Source organism: Emydura macquarii, unplaced genomic scaffold (assembly GCF_026122565.2).
Source record: "Emydura macquarii macquarii isolate MOO-44397 ecotype Brisbane River unplaced genomic scaffold, CSIRO-AGI_Emac_v2 contig_3429, whole genome shotgun sequence".
NCBI lineage: Eukaryota > Metazoa > Chordata > Testudines > Chelidae > Emydura > Emydura macquarii.
The window spans coordinates 42,644-62,506 of NW_027133566.1; the positions used below are offsets into that span (position 1 = coordinate 42,644).

At 50.6% G+C, this 19,863-nt stretch overlaps 2 protein-coding genes and 1 gene segment (V, D, J or C); 1 reads left to right on the forward strand and 2 right to left on the reverse strand.

Moving 5' to 3' along the window:
* The window catches only part of LOC137144253 (T cell receptor alpha variable 23/delta variable 6-like), a 66,914-nt gene that overhangs the window by 25,127 nt on the left and 21,924 nt on the right, over positions 1–19,863 (reverse strand).
* Positions 142–19,829, forward strand: LOC137144252 (olfactory receptor 10G4-like). 2 transcript variants are annotated; one of them, XM_067534460.1, is made up of 3 exons: positions 142–2,904; positions 3,372–3,514; positions 18,514–19,829. In XM_067534460.1, exon 3 carries the CDS (start codon positions 18,552–18,554, stop codon positions 19,494–19,496), a length of 945 nt encoding a protein of 314 aa, XP_067390561.1. In that variant the 5' UTR covers positions 142–2,904; positions 3,372–3,514; positions 18,514–18,551; the 3' UTR covers positions 19,497–19,829. The 2 variants fall into 2 exon arrangements, with proteins under 2 accessions (XP_067390561.1, XP_067390563.1); XM_067534462.1 differs by lacking the exon at positions 142–2,904 and having other exon boundaries at positions 3,340–3,514.
* Positions 10,691–11,635, reverse strand: LOC137144249 (olfactory receptor 10S1-like). Its single transcript, XM_067534459.1, has one exon. The coding sequence runs from the start codon at positions 11,633–11,635 to the stop codon at positions 10,691–10,693; it is 945 nt and encodes a 314-aa protein (XP_067390560.1).

Consider the following 19,863-nt stretch of genomic DNA (forward strand, 5'->3'; position numbering starts at 1 on the left):
TGGCTCCGTTTCTCTCTTTTCAAGAGCTCCGCTATGAAGTTTGGCATCTGGGTAACCTATCTGCAGCAGGCTTTGCAGGAGGGGGCAGACACCTTCCTCTCACCCTGTGCGCCCAGCCAATCAGGGGCAGGCCCCTGTACTCCAAACACAGGAGCAGGCCCCGGGGCAGGTCATTCTTGGCCTCTGCTGTTGTCGGGGGAAAGCTGCCCTCTTCTGGGCAAAGAGACAATGAAAGGCTGCCCCTGGCTTCACTGCAGTCGCCTTCCTCTTCCTGGGCAGACACCCCCACGCTGAAGTGAATTCCCCTGCCATTGGCAGCCTGGAGCTACTCTCTGGTTGTGTTTAAACGGTTCCCCTTTTCGCGGGGTTTAGTGCTCGGCGCTGCCTTCCCTTCCCCGCTGGAGAAGGGGGGTATTCCCAGCTCTGGGCGTCCTGCCAGCGGGGTGCGCCCACCCTTGTCTTGGAGATCAGTGGGCAGCTGGGGCCTCAGCGTCTAATGTTCCTCCAAGAAAGGGGGAGATCCTGTGCCCCTCGTGGTTTTTGTCTGATGCATCTCCCGTTCGCTTTCTTATCCACAAACAAACCCACCCTCACTTCATGCATCTTCCTTTATTTCTTTCTCCCTCCCTGTCCATTTGTTTGTATATTTTCTCTCTCTAATTTCCTCCCTCCCTCCAAACCTCCAGGCTCCCGAGATCTCTGTCCCTGGCACAGCTATTCCCGAGGTGCAGGGAGGCATTGAACCTGCAGCCCTGGTGGTTGAGCACCGCTGGGCTCCATCTCCTGCTCCTCTGTGACCCTTTGGCAGTTCCCTGCGCCTGTGTCTGCTCCGCTCCGGCCCCGTGGAGTGGGGTTAACAGAGCAGCGCTGGGTCCCTGCCTCTCCAGGGGGCTGGCGGGGTGGCTGGGTTAAGGAAGGCGCCGCGCTCGGAGAGGCGCTGATGGGAAGCGCGGTGGGGTGTAAGAAATAGGTGGTCGCCTTGTCCCCCGGCCAGCCGGAGCTAAGCCCTCGCTGGGGAGTTTTGGCCCGGGCTGCCGGTGCTTCCGCGTCACCGTGTCGCCACCGCACAGAAGTAAGTGGCCGCATCTCCCAGCTGCGAGTCTGCGAGGTGCAGGCAGCTCAGCTGCTTCCCCTTCTCCAGCTCCGCGGTGAGGTCGGGCTCCTCGGTCTGGGTCCCATCGGCCGCTAAAACCAGCAGGGAGACAGGCGGGCCCCCGGGAACCTGCCGGAACCAGCGCAGACTCCAGAACTCGCTCGCTTCGTAGCGGCAGGTGAGGGTGGCGCGCTGCCCGTCCCAGGCCGCCACAGACTGGTCCTGGTGCACCGCGACCTGGCCGCTCGCCCCTGTGTGCAGAAGGCAAAAGACAGCCCAGGTGACAGGACCCCTCGCACCCGTTCACACGCGGGCCTGATGCGGAGCCCGGCGGACTTTCTCTGCATCTGGCTCGCAAGCGCGAATTTCCGCAGGTTGGGGCCATCTGAGAGCTGTTCAGATGAGGTGCCCACTGTCCCCCCTTCGGCTGCTTGCTGCCTTTTCAAATCTCCCCCTAAATGTACCTAGCGGCTCCAGGGCCCCCGGGTGCTCGGTGCTGCATAGACACACGGTAAGAGACATTCCCCGGCCCGAAAATAGGCAAAGCCAAGGTTGGGAGGGGAAACAGAGGCACAGGGAAGGGAAGGAACTGGTCCGAAAGCACGCGGCTGGCCAGAGACCCCAGGAGGCCTGTGTCCCCAGCCAGTGCAGTGTGGACCACAGCGCCTCGCCAGCAAACCAAAGGGGAAAGCCGCGGACTTCGGCCTCTTAAATCCCCCCTGCAGCACCTTCGGTCCCGTTTCCTGCCCCCAGCCTTACAGTGGATGTGCACCAGCAGGCAGGGGAGCAGCCAGGGGCTCGCCATGCTCCCTCAGCAAGGACGTTGTGTCCTGCCTCGGCGCTCGAGATGATGCTACCGAAAGTTCAGCCCCTCGCAGGGAGATTTTCCGTCTTCTCCGTCTCCGAGCCGAGAGCCGCTGTAGTGCGCTCAGCCGCGGCGGGGGTGACTTTATCCATCCAGGGGGCGAGGCAGCGGGAGTCCCGGGAGTTTAGGGTTCGAGACCCGCTGTGCGCGGCGGCAGGGCGGAGCCTGGCTTCTAGACAAAGCGGGGGCAGCCCGGGGGATGGGGAGGGGTGGACGCGTTTGGAGGGGACGTGGGTTTCGGATGGGCTCGGGCTGTCCGGACCTGCGCCGGAATCCCCGAGGCGGCTAACGCCTGGCGTTTGGAGTGCGGGTGGAGTTTAAATGTACGTGCCCCCCATCTCCACCCCATTGGCGAGCACAAACACTCTTTTCTCTCCGTGCAGAGGGACGTGGGTGCAGCCGTCCTGTTTACCGCTCGCTCACTGAGCCTGTCGGACTTCTCCCTTCGCAGCAGCGGTTCCCCCGGCTCTCGGAGGCAGAGATTCCCAAGCGGACTAGGGGAGTCGGGCGCTCAGCTCCCAGGCACGGGGCTGGGCCTGCCTCTTTGGAATGAGCTGCCCTGCTGTGGCCGCGCCGCTTCCCAGGGCCGTGTGGATGGCACCCAGGACTGACCCATTGCCTCGGACATGGGTGCCGAAAAACAAAGTGCTGAGGACGAGCCTTTCCCCGCCCCTGAAATGTGACCCTGGCGAGAGCAGATTTCACGTGTGGCGCTGAGCGATCCGCAGGGTGCGCGGCGCTGCGTTATTGGGTACGAGAAAGCCCCGGTTCCTGCGGTGCCTGGACTTGCAGGCACAAGACGGATGGACGGAGCAACAGGCGGGTGATAGACGGGTGCCCAGCCAGACACTGCAGCGGAAAATCCAGCCGGCTAGTTAGCCCCTGGATCAGGGAAACGAGGGGCTGGATAATGCAGCATGAAGACGAGTGGTTCCGATAAGAGATGGTACCTAGGAGTGTACGTGTGTCTGTCTGCCGCTGAGATGAAGTGTACGTGTGTGTGTGTGTGTGTGTGTGTGTGTGTGTGTGTGTGTGTGTGTGTGTGTCTGTGGCTATAGCGCTATTTCCGCGTGTGTACGAAGGGGGCTGTATGTGAGAGTGTGCACCTGTGTGTTATTTCAGTGTGTGGGTCTCTGGAGGTGTGTCAGACTATGCCTGTTTCTGTGTGTGAGGCAAGGTGTCTAGGTGTGTGTGTGTGTGTGTGTGTCAGAGAGAGAAGCTGGTTGTGTGTGAGAATGCCTATGTGAGTGTGTGTGTGTGTGTGTCTGTGTGTGTCCACGGGAGAGAGAGCAGCCCCCAGCTGCTGTAAATCCTGGGGAGCGGCTCCAGCTTGTACCGGTTGAGGAGCGGGCGGGATCATTCGTGGATTCCCCTCCGGATCACGCTCTCCTGATCTCAGCAATGTTTCTGCAGGATACACACCGCACCAAGGAAGAGGATTCTAAACCGCTGGACAAAGAGCGGAACCAGGCGAAGCATCGGTCTGTCCGGCAGAGACACCATCCCGAATTTCCCAGCCATGGCAATGAACGCGAACAGACCTTCAGGCCGCAGCTGTAAGTGGTTGGGATTGAACCGCCAGTAAGTGGCAGCAGAGGGGGAGGAATCTGGAGGCCAGGCTGGGTTGTACCATAAGGTGTGTTCTGAGCCAGGCTTGGAGGCCTCCGTTCACCCGGAGAGGAAAAGAGATCTCTGTTTCATGAAGCAGAGAGTGGGAACTGGGTCCCGGCCGCTCCAGGGATCCATGTGGCCTGGTATCCCATCTCCCAAGCAGGCTGGTGCCATATCATGATTACTGCAGCAAGCACCAAATGGCCTCAATGGGATTCTGCTAGGTGCTTCAAAACAGATCATGACAAAGGGTCCCTGCCCCTAAGAACTTACATCCGAAGCAGGGAAAGGCAGACAAAGAGTGGGAGGGAAAATAGCTGCATAGAGAGTGGAAGGGACTTGGCCAAGTTCATAGAGCAGGTCAGGGATGGAACCCAGGGGACCTAACCTGTGGGTTCTTTAGGGAAAGGACTGGACTGTGTTTCTACAGCCCTTGGCACGTCTGCCAATAGTAATAAAATCTTCCTACTTTCTGGTCTAATGCTCTGTCTGCAAGACCCAGTTGTTTTCCTGTGTTCTTGTCAGTGAGAGGCAGAATAAGAAACATTGGGTAGAAATTCTAACCAGACCCATTCAAATGAGAAATACGCAGGGTTGGCAGAATCCCATTTGTATTTATATATAGTTTTGATGGATCAGCTCTCTGGTTATTTTTAAGCATTTTAATTTTTTTTGTATCTATTTGTGCCAATTGCGGGAGGGAGGGTGGTCAACATTGCATGTGAAAATATACAAAGCAAATAGCCTTACATGAAACTGTACGTTCTCAAGCATCATTTTTCTTACTTTGCCTGTGTGAATTTCAGTCATTAGAGATGGAAATATTTTTCATCTGTTTATGTCTGCATGGTGAAATTGATGTTTACTAACATTTATCAATACAAATCTAATCCTTCCAAGCCTAGAAAGAAGACAGACATTTTCTTTAAGAGTGCAGGTGATTAACTATAGGAATCAACTATCAGTGGATTTTTCCATCTCTTGAAGTCTTCAGATCCAGGCTGGAGGCTTTTCAGGAAGATGTTTTCACCAAACACAACTGATTGAGATTAATACAGGGGTTATGGAAAGAAATTGTATGGCCTGTGTTATACAGGAGATCAGGCCTCTGTTTCAGAAGGTGTCAGTCCCTATAACTAATTGTATAAAACTAACCTGGGTGCAATTTCATCCTGGGAGTCAGCTTTTCCCAAAGCATATTGCTGCTAATAAGACTCCTGTAGTTAGCCCAGAACTTGGGAGATCCAAGATGTGAGACTCTTTATTATTAGTGTCATGCTTTCCTGAGGTGCAGGCTAGCTCCTATCCGCAGTATCGTTGCTGTCATTTAGTGTCACCGATTTCAGCATTCAGCAACCCTAACCTAAGCAGAGTTTTTACTCCCACAAAGGAGAAGTACCAGAAACTCCACAAAGTCTGCTCAGGACTTTGGCTCAGACCCTTAATGATATTTAGGCACCTAACTCCCGTTGATTTCAGCAAGGATGTGGGCTTTTAGTATTGCTATTCATTTGATACAAAAGTCACTCAGATGCCAGGTAACAAGAAACAGCATAACATCCCCAGGAAGGCAACCCAGCGAGCTGCAGCAATGTTTAAAAGGGACAGTCTGTCACTTCTCTGCCGGTTCTTATATTGCAGGAGATACTTTATCCTTCTTTGCAGAATGGTTTTGTCTTTGTAAACAGTAGAATTAACGGCCCAGACTAGACAGGTGACCAGATGCTCAGCTGCTGTCAATCTGCCATTCCATCCTTGGCGTCAATGGGCCCGATCTGTAGCTGGGTGAAGTGGTGTTGCTGCAATGATCAATGGTGCCAGAGGCCCAGCTAGTGTAAATCACAGTGGGCAGCTTGCACCAGCTCCGGCTCTGACCTGATGGTGGTTGTGAAGCAGTGAAGCTGTAACTAGGGTTTTAATGAACTTCACAGAGTGTTTTCCTGTTGCTAGGGCAAAATGTTATCAAGTAACTTCTGGTTCCCACTGCGGCTCATTAAACATCTTGCAGTTCCTCCCCGTGACGAATTTTTAATTGTTGCCTTTGCTACCTACGCGCAAGGTGTGTAATCCCCAAGGTTAATTCGGGAAAGCTTTTAATTAATGCTCCCTGGTGCTTGTTAGACACAGCACCCGAGGTTGGCAAACAGTGATTGTATGTTTGGAAAGAGAGGGCGGTAACAGCAAAAGGAAACCCAGCTGTCTGCAGCGTGGAGCTAAGCCAAGATGAGCCATTAGCAAGGCCCAAAGTCCCTCTAGGACAATTACGATGTAAGAAGCAGAAACAAAAACACAAGGCCAGATCCCCGCCTGGTGTAAATCAGCTTGAAGGCAAGGGAGTTCAGTAGGACTTGGCTGCTTTACTTCCACTGACGAAACGGACCCATGGTCTGTGGAGGATTTCTCAGACTCAATCGCTCACACATGATGCTAAAGATAAGCACAGAGTGTCACGTTATGCAGAAACACCCGGTGACAGCCAGCTGGCTTGTGGGTGGTCTGGAAATGGAATACGGGCCTTCCCCTCTTGGGATCCCCAGCTCCAATCTGGTCCCGGGGCAGGGGGATGGGCTGGCTCAGGGGAAGGGGATATGCCGCGTCTCTGCTCTAGGGGTGCTGGGCTGTTGTCTGCGTCTAGCTCAGGGGACTAGCTGGTTTGGGGGGTTAGGAATAGGGCACAGGGCCTTTCCCTCACTAAGGGGTGCTGGCTCCAAGCTGGCCCCAAGCTGGTGGGAGCGGATGGCTCAAGGGATCTAGGAATGGCATATGGGGCCTTTCTACTCGTAGGGACCGGCTCCAGTCCACTCGTGACTGAGGGCCATGTGCACAGAAGGGGCTGTTTGACTAGCTCTGGAAAAGTCGCTGGCAGGGGCCCCCCCGCTCCCAGGGCCATATAAATAGTGGAAACACTGCGACGTCGGGCACCAGCTCCCAGCCCTGTGGTGCAGTTCGTCGGGGACGCCAAGCGTCAAACGGGGCATTGACTCTGCACTCCCGTCTGGCTCCTGGGACTGATCCTGCTGGCAGCGGTGCTGAGTCAGGGCTGGCCCCAGCCTGGCTCTGTGCTGCCGGGAGCAGGCTGGAGGGACTCACGCTCTGCCCTCCCAGCGGGGGCTGAGTTAAATGCCCCAGGGTGGCACCAGAGGGTGCTGCGCTGCAGGGAGCGAGGTGGGAGGTTCAGTGGGGGAGGGGGCGCTTTGCCTTCCCGGTAGGTGCTGACCCCCGTACCCACGTGCGCTGCTGTGCAGCGGGAATTTCCTCTGTTGGGTTACACGTGAACCCAACACTTCACTACAGTGGCCAGGTCACTTTTCCTTAGAGCTAGCTCTGGTGTCCAGCCCAAACTCAGGCTTCACTCGTATCATTTTCCCTTCAGTTCACATTTTATTTTTGGTTTGAATTGGCTACAGGGAGCTTCTTCCTCTGCTATAATGCGCTGTGACAGTGCTCTGTAAACCAGCCACAGGGCCCCACCCCAGAGGGGGCGACCCTTCAGCCGTCATCTCACCGATGGACTGGGAGGCTTATTTAGCGAACATGTCTCAAGCAGTTTGAAGGCTTTGGATGAAAAGTCCTCAGGCTTGGCAGGTCCATACAATTATTATGAGTCATTAGACAGGATCAGGCAGCACTTGTGAATACTGTTTAAAGTATTGCACAGTCTTTCTATTTCAAAAGGTGTATCAGTCTTTGTTAACACGCAGCATCCACAACATCAGACAGGGGGAAAATACGCAGCAGTCATTCTTATAACCAGGCTTCAATGACCTTTTTATCTGAGTGACACAAGATACGATGGATCGCTCGATAGATTAGGTATTGTTTGCAGTATTGGTGGGAGCTGGGTGGGTCCCAGGATCTGGGAGAGAAAAGGTGGGTCAGATAATACCTTTCACTGGCCCAACGTCTGCTGGTGGAGTGGACAAGCTTTGAGCTCTGCAGAGCTCTGCTCAGCTCTGGGGAAGGTGACCAGAGTGTCACAGCTAAATACAAAGGACTCTGGCCCAGACCCTCAAAGGTATTTAGGCACCTAACGCCCACCAATTGCACTGACGATCCGGACTTTTATTATCGCTAATGATTTTACGTGGAAGTCGCTCAGATACTCTGGTGATAAGTAATAGCATAAAACCCTCAGGAAGAGAACACAGAGAGCGGCAGCAATGTTTAAAGTGATCCGTCTGTCACTTCTCTTCAGGCTCTTAATTTGTATGAGATACTTTTGTCATAGGGGTTCACAGGCTGTAGGAGACCACTTACACTGAAGTGGTCACTTAACATCTCTGCAGCCACAGGACAAAGGAGGGTTAGTAGACAACAGAGTATGTTATAGAATTGCTGTAATGAGCCATACAGCCAGTGGCTCTGTGTGCTGGGATTCCCTCAGACCTTTTCCGCTTGGCTGATCCAGAACACCGTGTCCAGTTCTGGGAGAACACTTCATCCAGTTCTCTGGGCTCCAAAACAGTCAGTTCAACTCCAGATCTCCTCACTCAGGTCCCTTTATTTTGCATACAACAAAGCTATGCTGAGTTAATCCAGCTCAAGGGTAGGGGGTGAGTAGAGGGTGTAGCACAGATCCAAAGTTACACAGCCAGCCTTTTCCTCTATACCTGTTATATATACACATTACATCGCATTGACTATACAGTGCATCACATGGTTTGGGGTTGGCTTGGTTACTTTGCAGCATGTTCTGTCCAAGCATTGTCCAACCACAGCCACTCTTTACCTCATCTCGACGTTCCTACCTTCTCTTGTCCACTGTTACCTTGTCCATAGTAAATGGTTCCTTGGGAGTTCTCCCTCTTATCTTAGCTGGCTCAGACAGTCTGACCTTTTCAGCCTGTTGACCCATTGGCTTATTTAGCACAGATGTTCTATTTTCAGCCTAATGCATAATTCTATCCTCCAAGAAATGAGGTCTGCCTCCATGTGTTAATTATTCGTGTCCAGCCAGGCCGCAGCTATATGTCCCTGCTTCTGTCTTTCTGTTTTATATTGACATGTATTTCAGCTGCATCATTTTCCTCTCTTTCTGTGCTCTCTTTTTCAAGTTTCCCCAGCAACACAAACTCAAGACCACAGAAGTTCTAATTATTTGAACCACCATCAATGTGAGCTTTAAGCACAAACCAGGGGGTAATATCACCTTATAAACTCACTCGGCCTTTAAAGCATCCTTTCGTAATTTTCACTTTCTTATTATTTTAATGACATTATGAAAAACTGGTGCAAAATACAAAAATCTTTCCACTGATCACCACAGGAAATGTAGGTGTGAAACAGAACATGGGCCAAGTAAATTAACATTCCCTGGGTCCATAGCAGAAGTGATTCTCTTCACCCACTCCACAATACTTGTTATCACCAGCATAGGCAGTTTTTTCTTTACCCATGTCCCAGTGTCTCAAGCGCACTGCGCAATTTGGAGCCTGTCCCCACAAAGCGAACCCACATGCCAGCAACTCTGTTACACCTGCACATGTAAGCGTCCCCCAAGTGCAAACAGACACACGAGTCTGGGGCTTTCGAGACCTTGCTACAGTATTGGAGAAGGGAAAACAAACTTCTTCCACACAGTCGGCGTTGTAGTGCTGTCCACATTTAGCTTCATGGCATTGGACCCTTCTTAGTTTTCTTACTCTGTGCCAATTTGCAGGGGGGGAGTGTAGGTTGGATATTAGGAAAAAGTTTTTCCCTAGGCGGGTGGTGAAGCACTGGAATGGGTTACCTAGGGAGGTGGTGGAATCTCCATCCTTAGAGGTTTTTAAGTTGTGGTTTGACAAAGCCCTGCCTGGGATGATATAGCTGAGGTTAGTCCTGCTTTGAGCAGGGGTTGCACTAGATACCTCCTGAGGTCCCGTCCAACTCTAATATTCTGTGATTCTAATTGGTATTACTTCCCTTCTACCAAACTTTTAACTTTTCTGTGGCGATGACAGGGCAACCGTCTTTGTTCTCTGTCACTTACGGCCTCTTTTCCTTGATATAGCACATATTTCCCATATACTGACTGAGCATCCTTGTTCTTGCTTTTTACCTTTCATGCTAGGAAATTAACTTTCACTTACACATTGAAAACATTTACGACATCATACACACACAATAGTTTAAAACTCTTCACCAATCAATGGTTTGCTTCGTTGACGTTCAGAACACAGCACTGTGGATGCTAATTTGGGCTGAAACGCTTGCTCCTGTAATGGCTGCAGTACTTCTGCTGCTAGCTTCTGTTGAAATACTTGGCCACGTTCCCATAGGATCTCTGTCAGCTTGGTTCATTTGTTTTTCTGCCTTACTGGAAATTTCTTATTTCAAAAGGCTAGAAACTGGATTAATGATTTAAATAACGCTTCCCTTGGTTAACCTTTCACAATTAGTGCTGCTTCTGTGTATTATCATAGGCAGATACAGTCCGGCCCCTGTTTACTATACAGAATGAAATGCTGAACAAATCCAGAGAGACATACCAGTCCCAAACAGCTCAGCTCAGCTCCCATCCCGCTCCCTCCAGTTTTGCTGCTGTTCCACCATACCAGCCTTATGCACTGTTAGAAGTTTACTTTTTTGTCCATCAAGTCCTTTCAATAGCTTTTTGACCAAACCCCAATGACCACAGATTGGTGAAATTCAATCACACTCAGCAAATTTATAAACTAAATATTATGAAACAAAATATTTCCTTAAGAGATTTAACTCTAAACCATTAGTTAGATTTGTTTCCAAATGTAAGGCATTTCAACTTGTATATAATTGCTTAGTTTTAATACAATTACTCTTTTTTTTTTTTTTTCCATTTACAAAGCACAACCACATAGGCTTTTACTTCTGAATACTCAGTTCCTGTAATCCACCTGCTCCATACCAGCCCTGAGACCAAATCATTCTTGCCACACTTTCCAAAAATTCCAGAATCCTTCCTTTTGTGTCATCTTCTAACTGCACAGTGTGTTACCAGCAGTCCTGTGTGTGTGTGCGTGTGTGTGTGTGAGAGAGAGAGAGAGATTGGATTCAGGAAGGTGCTGGCTTCCTGTGTGTTATGGTATCAGCTGCATCTGTGGACTTGTCTTTTGTGTGTAATGACTTCGGTTTCTTTGCAAGGCCCAGTGTTTGGATCTATCTTAGGCATGCAGAGAAAGTGTTTGCCCACAGGTCAGTTTCCGCAGGGCTTTTTTCATCTCCTTGTTCCTCAGCGTGTATATAAAGGGGTTCAGCAGAGTGGTGATGACAGTATAGAACGTGGCTACGACCCCGTTGGATGTGTGGCTCGAAGAGGGACACAGGTATATAAAGATTGGGGGTGCATAGTTCAGCAGCACCATGGTGAGGTGGGCGCTGCAGGTGGAGAACGCCCGCTGCCTCCCCTGGGCCGTGCGGATCTTTAGGATGGCAGAGACTATGTAGGCGTAGGAGACGCAGATCAGCAAGAAGCAGACGGCCACCACTGCCCCGATGTTGGTCAGAATGAGGGCTTGGTTGGTGGCTGTGTCGGCGCAGGCCAGTTTCAGCATGGCAGGGATATCACAGAAGAAGTACTCCACCCGGTTGGGGCCGCAGTACGGCAGGCGGAAGGTCAGGGTGGCGTGGATCGCGGCATGCAGCGAGCCGGTGAGCCACGTGCCGGTTGCCAGCCGCACACAGGCCCTTCTGCTCATCACCACGCTGTAGCGCAGAGGGCGGCAGATGGCCAGGAAGCGGTCGTAAGCCATCACCGTGTAGAGGAAGCACTCGGTGCTGGCAAGGAAATGGAAAGCGTAGAGTTGCACCGCGCACCCGCCGAAGGAAATGGCGTTGGGGCCGTTCCCCACCCAGCCAGCCAGGATCTTGGGCACGGTGACGGAGGAGAGGCAGGTGTCGAGGAAGGACAGGTGGGCCAGGAAGAAGTACATGGGCAGGGCGTGGAGCTGGGGGTCGCAGAGCACCGTCAGCAGGATGAGGATGTTGCCCAGCAGGGTGAGCAGGTAGATGAGGAGGAAGAGGAGGAAGAAGAGCGAGGGAAACTCCTTGGTGAATGGGAGTCCCGCCAGGATGAACACCGTCACCAGCGTTTGGTTTCCTGGCTCCATCTGCTTCCCCCGCCCGGTGTGGAACAGGAATAGCCAGTGCAGTGTGAATCAGAGCAGAAGGGACACAATCATTTGTGGTGTGACACCCCCCCCCCCCCCACACACACACACAGTTCAAGGCAGTAACATGCCTCTGTAACCCAGCATCAGCCCTTCTACTCTAGCGTCCCCTTATCCCCTCATCACAGCAAATCCCCTCTGGTGTCTATCGACACCCCATTGCCGGTGCAGCTGAGCACCTCGTACCTTTAAACGCACTGATCCTCACAGCACCCCTCGGAGGGAGGCACTTGGCATCCTCACTTTCACAGCCCGTGGTCTCGGGCACAGAGAAGCTCAGGGACAAACAGCAGGCCTGGGCCTGGGCAGGAGATCTGCATTCAGGTGTCTCAAATCCAGGACTGATGCCTTAAGCACTGACCTGTCCTTCCTCTCATCTTGTCTGCTCTCGCATCAGCTGTGAAAAATGTCCTGCTGGTGTAGAGAGATACATAGATTACCAGTCTGACCTCCCCTGACAAACCAAAACAGACCACTGCGTAGATCATCTATCCATCTGTCCATCCCCATACAAGCCCACCTTGCACATTATCTGTTTATCCTGGTTCTTTTACTGTCACCCATCCCCAGCCCGCTGAATTCAGGAGAGGAGCGGTGCAGAGTGTATAGACAAAACCACTGAGCAACGCTAGAAGCTGACTCCATTGGCCACTGTGTCTATTGCATGATTTTAGCTCAGATTTAGCTGTGCCCCTGCAGGAGAGACAGCGGCCAGAGCAGATGCACAGGTGACAGACGCAATGAAATCAGGGATGTGAGCGGGAGGATTAAATAAAGTAGGAAGGGTGATAACCCCTCCTGTGCAGGGAATGAGCTGACCCCCTGAAAGTGGGAGAGGTTGGGGAGAAACAAGCCAGTAGAGGTAGGTGAACTCTGAACCGTCCACTGTAGGGCGTCTTGTACCGCGCTATGAAGCAGCTGGTACCAGCCGCTGTCCGAGACCAGAGCCTGGGCTAGATGGACCTTGGCTCAGTCTGTCTGGCAGTCCCTGTGTACCTAAAGCAAAGCGCGTTCTCCGGCTCAGACACACTCACCTCTCTCCCAGAACCAGGATGAGGAGCAGCCTCTTCATTGTCTCTGCTGTGCAAAGTGCCTGAGTCACCGAGTATTTGAATGATGTTTTCACCTTTGGGGACACGGCTCACCACACTCCCGGGAGCTGATGCAAATACAGGCTGAGTCTTGCAGCTGGTCTCCCATTATCCGGCCCTGTCGGCCGGGGAGCGCACGTATCCCATCAGAATTCTTTGCTCCGCGTCTGACATTAGCTATCCAGGGTTGCATTGTTCCTAGCTCCAGGGAGATAATTTTAAGATGCCTCTGGCAGCTCCCAAGGTCCCTAGATCTTTAACGGGATGAGTCTGCATTGAGCACGATCCAGCTGTGAGAAACCAAGGGTGGGTCACTAAAACAGGCCAGGCATTGGTGGCACTGGGGGGAGAATCCCAGGGCTGAGATCACAGAGTGGCTGTAGGAATCCGCAAAGCTAAGGATGGGGAAGCCCACTGCTAGAATAGGAGTAGGTAACCTCAGCTACTGTAAATCTGGCCACATGGACGTCAATCCCCATCTGGTGTAAATCAGCCACAGCTTCACGGAATTAGACCTGCTGAGAATTTGGCTGATAATAATACCCACAGATAAGGCATTCTTGCCACGTTTACCATACAGAGGGGTGGGAAGAACTGTTCCCCCAGCTCTGATTGGCAGTCATCTTGGGGGGGGGTTGCCTTCCTCTGCAGTGGGGGTGCAGTCACTTGCCAGAACCGTCTGGGTATTTCTCCCTAAATCAATTCCCTGCCAATGCAGGGGCCTCCGGCACTGGTGCACCTCAGTCCTTCCTTTTCTCTGCCTGTGGCATAGACAAATGTAGTTTCCTGAGGGCTCTAACACCTGGGGCTAATTTCATTTGGTTCAGGGGGAGGTTGCTGGGTGTTGTTGCTGGCCTGGGACATATAGAAGGTCAGACTGGCTGATCTGGCCTTAAACTCTGTGACTCTCTGGTTCTAGGACACTAAAAAATTCCAGGATCCTTCATTTTTATGTCATCCTCTGCCTGGACAGCACGTTACTGATGGTTGTATAGAGGTGTGTGTGTGTGTGGGTCTCTGTTGTGTAGTGACCTATTGGTTGTGTGAATGGATGGTTGTGTGAATGAAGAGCTCTGGGGAGCTGGCCCTCCGTCCTTCACAACAAACAGCTGCTCCGAAAAGGGTTCACAGTTCTGATTGGTTTTTCTCTCTCTCAGAGGACGGTGATTCACAGTGCTGGGACATTCCCTCCAATCTGACTTTTCCAAGCCGGGGGTTTTCGTTTCCGTTTCAAGTTGTATCAATGTTTTCCCATTAACGCTAATGGGCCACCACTGTCTTTGCCTGGCTGGACAATGGATGGGTAACTTGAAGTTAGTTTTGTGTAAACAGGCTTGGGAGGACCCCTCTCCTTGCTGTGATACTGGAATGTGTCGTACCCTCATGAGCACAATTCTGTACACGGAAATACAAAGATGCATAGCCACAGTCTGTGTTCATAGCTCATCACGGCTACCCAGCTGAGAACATGGCAAGCTGCCATAAAACCCCTCACCTGATATATTTGTACACAATAACACTGTACGCAACTGGCTGAGTCAATTCCCTATTTTGGGGGTTCAGACCCCCCTCTGCTCTAACCCTCTAGACTCTACTTAACCTCCCAGAGCTGGGGACAGAACCCAGGTGTCCTGTCTCCAAGTGCCCCCTCCCCGTGGGCTAATCCCCTGCACCCCAACCTTGACAACAGGACTCAGGCAGTCCCTCTTAAGTCCTTCCCCAGCACTCGCAGTAGGACTTCAGTGACTAGTCCTTCTGCTGGCCCCTCTGCACAGCTGTGGTTAACAGACACGGTGGATCTTAAAAGAATGGCCCAGTGTGGCACTAGGGGTGCTGTGGTGCAGGGAGCTGGGCAGGGGCTCAGTATTGCAGGGGACCTCCCACAGCCTCCCCACCAGTATCGCCTATTCTACTACACCCCACATTCCCCTCCACAAATACACACTTGTTCCCTCTCCCTCCTGCACCCCACATTCCTCCGCACGCACACACACACACACAGCAATTCCCCTTCCCTACTGTACCCCATATTCCCCTCCACACACACCAGTTCCACTCCTTGCATTCCTCTTTTCTCCGCCTACACACACCATGTTTCTTTTCCCTGCTGCCCCTGTCCCTCCACAATCTACGTTTCCTCTTACTTCCCTCTCAGCTGCTTTTGTAAAACAAAAACATGTCATTTTTGCTGTTATTTTACATAACTGGAGGTTTATCTGCCAGCACATAAAATCTTCTCTTTTAGAGAAACTCACATAGAACTCCCATCCTTCAAAATGGCCTCCCTCCCGCTTGGTTCTCAAGGGGAGTGAAACCACAGCTGCCCTCTTTCAAAATGGCCACTGCCTCTCCTTCTTCCCAGCAATCACCACTTCCAAGGCTCTTCAGCCCCCATCAGAACAATGGGCAATAGATGGCCACCAAAGTGGGCAAGTTATTTTCTGAGTCTCATTGAGAACAACAGGCGATGGCAGCCATGTTGGAAGAGGGCCGTTCGACGTGGACTTCTCTGTGGGTGAATGTTGTTCATCAGACCCTTCTGAAGGAGAAACTTTCACTTATGAAAAGTAATGGACCCTTCATTTTAATTAAAGTCTTCAACTGTAGCCAGCACACAAGATTTCAGTGAATTTTAACCATAAGGGAAGCCTGACACCTCTGAGCTGTTCTGTTAAGATCCTTCAGATCAAAGAAATGATCTGACTCCAGATGTTAAATATTAAAAGGACAGATTTCTAATCCATGAACAAATCAACTGATTTATTTGTAAAGCATCAGAAAAATTCATTCTGTGCCCAGAGACAAAGTGCTAAAATATTTGGTTATGCTGTGATTCTTTTTCATAGCTTCCTGGATTGTAAGGCCAGAAGAGACCATTAGATCATGTCATCTGAGCTCCTGGGGCTCCAGGCCATTGAATTTCATATAGTTATTCCTACAGCGAGTCCAGTAATTAGTGTTTGACTAAAGCATTTCTTCCAGAAAGGCAGCCCAGCTTGATACGATGATTTCAAGAGAGAGAGAATCCACCACTTCCCTTGGTTGCTTGTGTTAATAATGAATCACGTTCACTGTTAAAAAAATGTCTGGCTTCTTTCTAATATGAGCTTGTCTGAGTTCAGCTTCCAGTCATTAGTTCTTGCTGTGACCTTCTCTGCTAGATTAAAGAGGTGGTTAGTACCTTGTCTTTTCTCCCCAGCAAAGTTCTAATACACTGTAATAAAGTCACCTCTTGATCTTCTTTCTTATAAGCTAAATAGACTGACCTCATTAAACCTCTCTCTGTAAGGCAATTTTTTCCAGCCCTCATTTTTAAGGCCCTGTCTGAATTGTCTCCAATTCCTTTGTATAGAACAAAGGTTTTGAATCCTTGCTTTAAGTCCAAGCCTCAACTCCACCTTAACAATGGTCAACCACCTCCATAAGTGTACAGAGATCTAGGTCAAAGGAAACTGCTCAGAGGTTAAAATATTTACCAGTCACCCCATCCTTGTTGGCTATCATTTCACTGACATGATGCAAAATCCAGTAATTGCTCAGTAGGTCGAGGCTTCTGTTTCCACATTCTTCAGGGAGCTTATCCCAAGGGTGAATGAAGAAAGATAAAAACACCTTCTCCTTTAAAGGTTTACTCCTTGTTTCATCTGGAAAATGAGCACGGCGGGGTACGTGAAATCTCCTGCTCCGGGAAGTAAACCAGCCACTCAACAACGTGGGTTAAGACAATACTTCATCTGTGCACAGGTAATCCTATAACTAACCATGATTTACCCAGCCCTCTGAAGCACAGACTCTGAGAATCACAGCAAAGCAGGGCTGGAAAGGACCTCCACAGGTCATCTAGTTCAACCTGCCCACTCTAAGGCAGGACCAAATATAGTTAAGTGAGCCCTGACAAGTGTGGTCTAACCTCTTCTTAGAAACCTCCAGTGATGGGGATTCCACAACCTCCCTTGGAAGCCTATTCCAGCCCTTAACTACCCTTATCATTTGACAAGTTTTCCCAATATCTAATCTAAATCTCCCTTACTGCAGACTAAATCCACTACTATTTCTCCTACTGTCTGTGGACATGGAGAGCAGTTTATCACCATCCATAACAGCCCTTAACATATTTGAAGTTTATCTGACCCCCAGACCCTCCACCACCACTCCCCTCAGTTTTCTTTACTCAAAACTGAAGATATCCAGTTTTTTTTAACTGTTTCTCAATCTCAACTGTTTTCTCAACCTTTTATCATTTTTGCTGCTCTCCTCTGGACTCCTTCCAATTTTTCCGCATCTTTCCAGAAGTGTGGTGCCCAGAACTGGACACAGTACTCCAGGTGAGGTTTTATTAATTCCATGTAGAGTAGACGAATTACCTCCCATGTCTAACATACGACACTGCTGTTAATACACCCCAGAATGACATTAGCCTTTTTCGCAGCTGCTTCAATGTGTAAACAGTGACATGGCAAAGTTTGCAAATGATACAAAACTACTCAAGATAGTGAAGTCCAAAGCAGACTGTGAAGAGTTCTAAAGGGATCTCACAAAACTGGGTGACTGGCAATAAAATGGCAGATGAAATTCAATGTTGATAAATGCAAAGTAATGCACATTGGAAAACATAATCCCAACTTGACATATAAAATGCTGGGGTCTAAATTAGCTGTTACCACTCAAGAGAGAGATTTTGGAGTCATTGTGGATAGCTTTTTTTTTACTTCTGCTGCACATTGAGTGGATGTTTCCAGAGAACTAACAGAATGTTAGGAATCATTAGGAAAGGGATAGATGATAAGACAGAAAATCTCATGTTGCCGCTTCATAAATCCAGGGTACTCCCACACCTTGAATACTGCGTGCAGATCCGGTCACCCCATTGCAAAAAAGTATATTGGAATTGCACAAGGTACAGAAAAGGGCAACAAAAATGATGAGGGGTATGGAACAGCTTCCACATGAGGGGAGACTAATAAATCTGGGACTCTGCAGCTTGGAAAAGAGACGCCTAAAGGGGGATATGATAGAGGTCTATAAAATCATGACTGGTGTGGAAAAAGTGAATAAAGAAGTGTTATTTACCCCTTCACATAATACAAGAACTAGGGGTCACCTGATTAAATGAATTGGCAGCAGGTTTAAAACAAACCAAAGGAAGTACGTCATCACACAATGCACAGTCTGCCTGCAGAATTCATTACTAGGGTATGTTCTGAAGGCCAAAAGTATAACTGGGTTAAAAAAAGAATTAGATAAATTCATATCCATCAATGGTTGTTAGCCAAGATGGTCAGGGATGCAGCCCTAAGCCTCTGACTGCCAGATGCTGGGACTGGATGACAGGGGATGGATCACTCAATAATTGCCCTGTTCTGTTCATTCCCTCAGAAGCACCTGGCATTGGCCACTGTGGGAAGACAGGACACTGGGCTAGATGGACCATTGGTCTGACCCGGTCTGGCCGTTCTTAGATTTCTTACATTGTTGGCACATATTCAATTTGTGATCCATCTGGGGTAGTGGCTATCACTGGAGGCAGAGTACTGCGCTAAACTCATCTCTGAGCAGCAATATCTATGAAGCCACAGTGCTCTTCTTTCTAAGAGTGAGGAATATGTAATCTGTCTGCCTGTCCATCTGTCCCCTCATCAGTCACTTAACCAAGATTTACTTGTAAATTCACCATGCTGGATGTGCTTCTTCCTCACTAAATTATATCATTTTCTTTTCTGTCTTTAGGCAAAATCCCGTAGCAGTAGGAACTGTCTTAGGGACAAATGACAAGGCAGAATGTCACCCCTGTGATGGAATTTACCCTCTTGGGATTTTCGGAGGCTCGGGAATGGAAGATTTATTTTTTCCTGCTCTTTCTAGCTATCTACCTGTTGACTGTGATGGGGAATCTTGTCATCCTGGTGACCATCAATCTCAGCCCGCAACTGCACTCCCCCATGTACTACTTTCTCAGACAGCTGTCCCTCCTGGACATCTGCTATTCCAGTGTCACCCTCCCCAAGATGCTGGCTGACTTCCTGGCTGGCTCCCATTCCATCTCCTTCGTCTGCTGTGTGGCACAGCTCTATTCTTTCCACTTCTTCGGCGGTGCCGAGTGCTTCCTGCTGACTGTCATGGCCTATGACCGATACGTGGCTATCTGTGACCCCCTGCATTACAGCAGCACCATGAACAAGGGGGCGTGTGTCTGGCTGGTAGCTGGGACGTGGCTGGCAGGCTCTCTCCATTCAGCGCTGCAGACGGCTCTCACGTTCCGGCTCCCCTTCTGTGGCCCCAATCAGCTGGACCATTACTTCTGCGACGTGCCGCCTCTGCTGAAGCTGGCATGTGCCGACACCTCCGTGAATGAGGCTGTCCTTTTTGCCAACGTCGGGGTGGTGGCCCTGAGCTCCTTGGCCTTGATCCTGGGCTCCTACATCTGGATCATCTCGGCTGTGCTTCGGATGCACTCCGAGGAAGGGAGGCGCAAAGCCTTCTCCACTTGTGCTGCCCACCTCGCCGTGGTTGTCTTGCTCTACGGCCCCTGCATCCTGGTGTACATGCAGCCCGCGTCTGGCCACCCCCTGCGGAAGGTGGCAGCCGTTTTCTATACCGCTGTGACTCCAGCACTGAATCCCGTCATCTACACCCTGAGGAACCAGGAAATCAAGAGGGCCGTGAGAAGACTGGGGTGGAGGCAAGTGTTCCTTTCCAGGAGGGTGCAGTGAAATTCACTTCTGGGCACAGGGGCCTGCCACGGGGCTATGCACCAATGATGGGATTAACTGGGACTCGTGGGCTCTATCCCCGGCTCTGGGAGGGGCGTGAGGTCTAAAGGGTCAGAGCCGAGGGGGCTGGGAGTCAAGGCTCCTGTATTCTGCCCCCAGCTCTGGGAAGGAAGTACTGGGTTGGGGCTGAAGGTGGGTGTCTCAACAAGACAATTAGCCTTTGAAGCAGCATTTTCACCAGCTAAAGATCTGGGTCTGGGGGTTTGACAAACAGGCAGAGAGATTTGCACCTGCAAGGGATGCTCAAACCAGTCGGCTGTATGTAGACGTGTGCGTTGTTGTTGTAGTTTTGTACCTTTCCCAGACC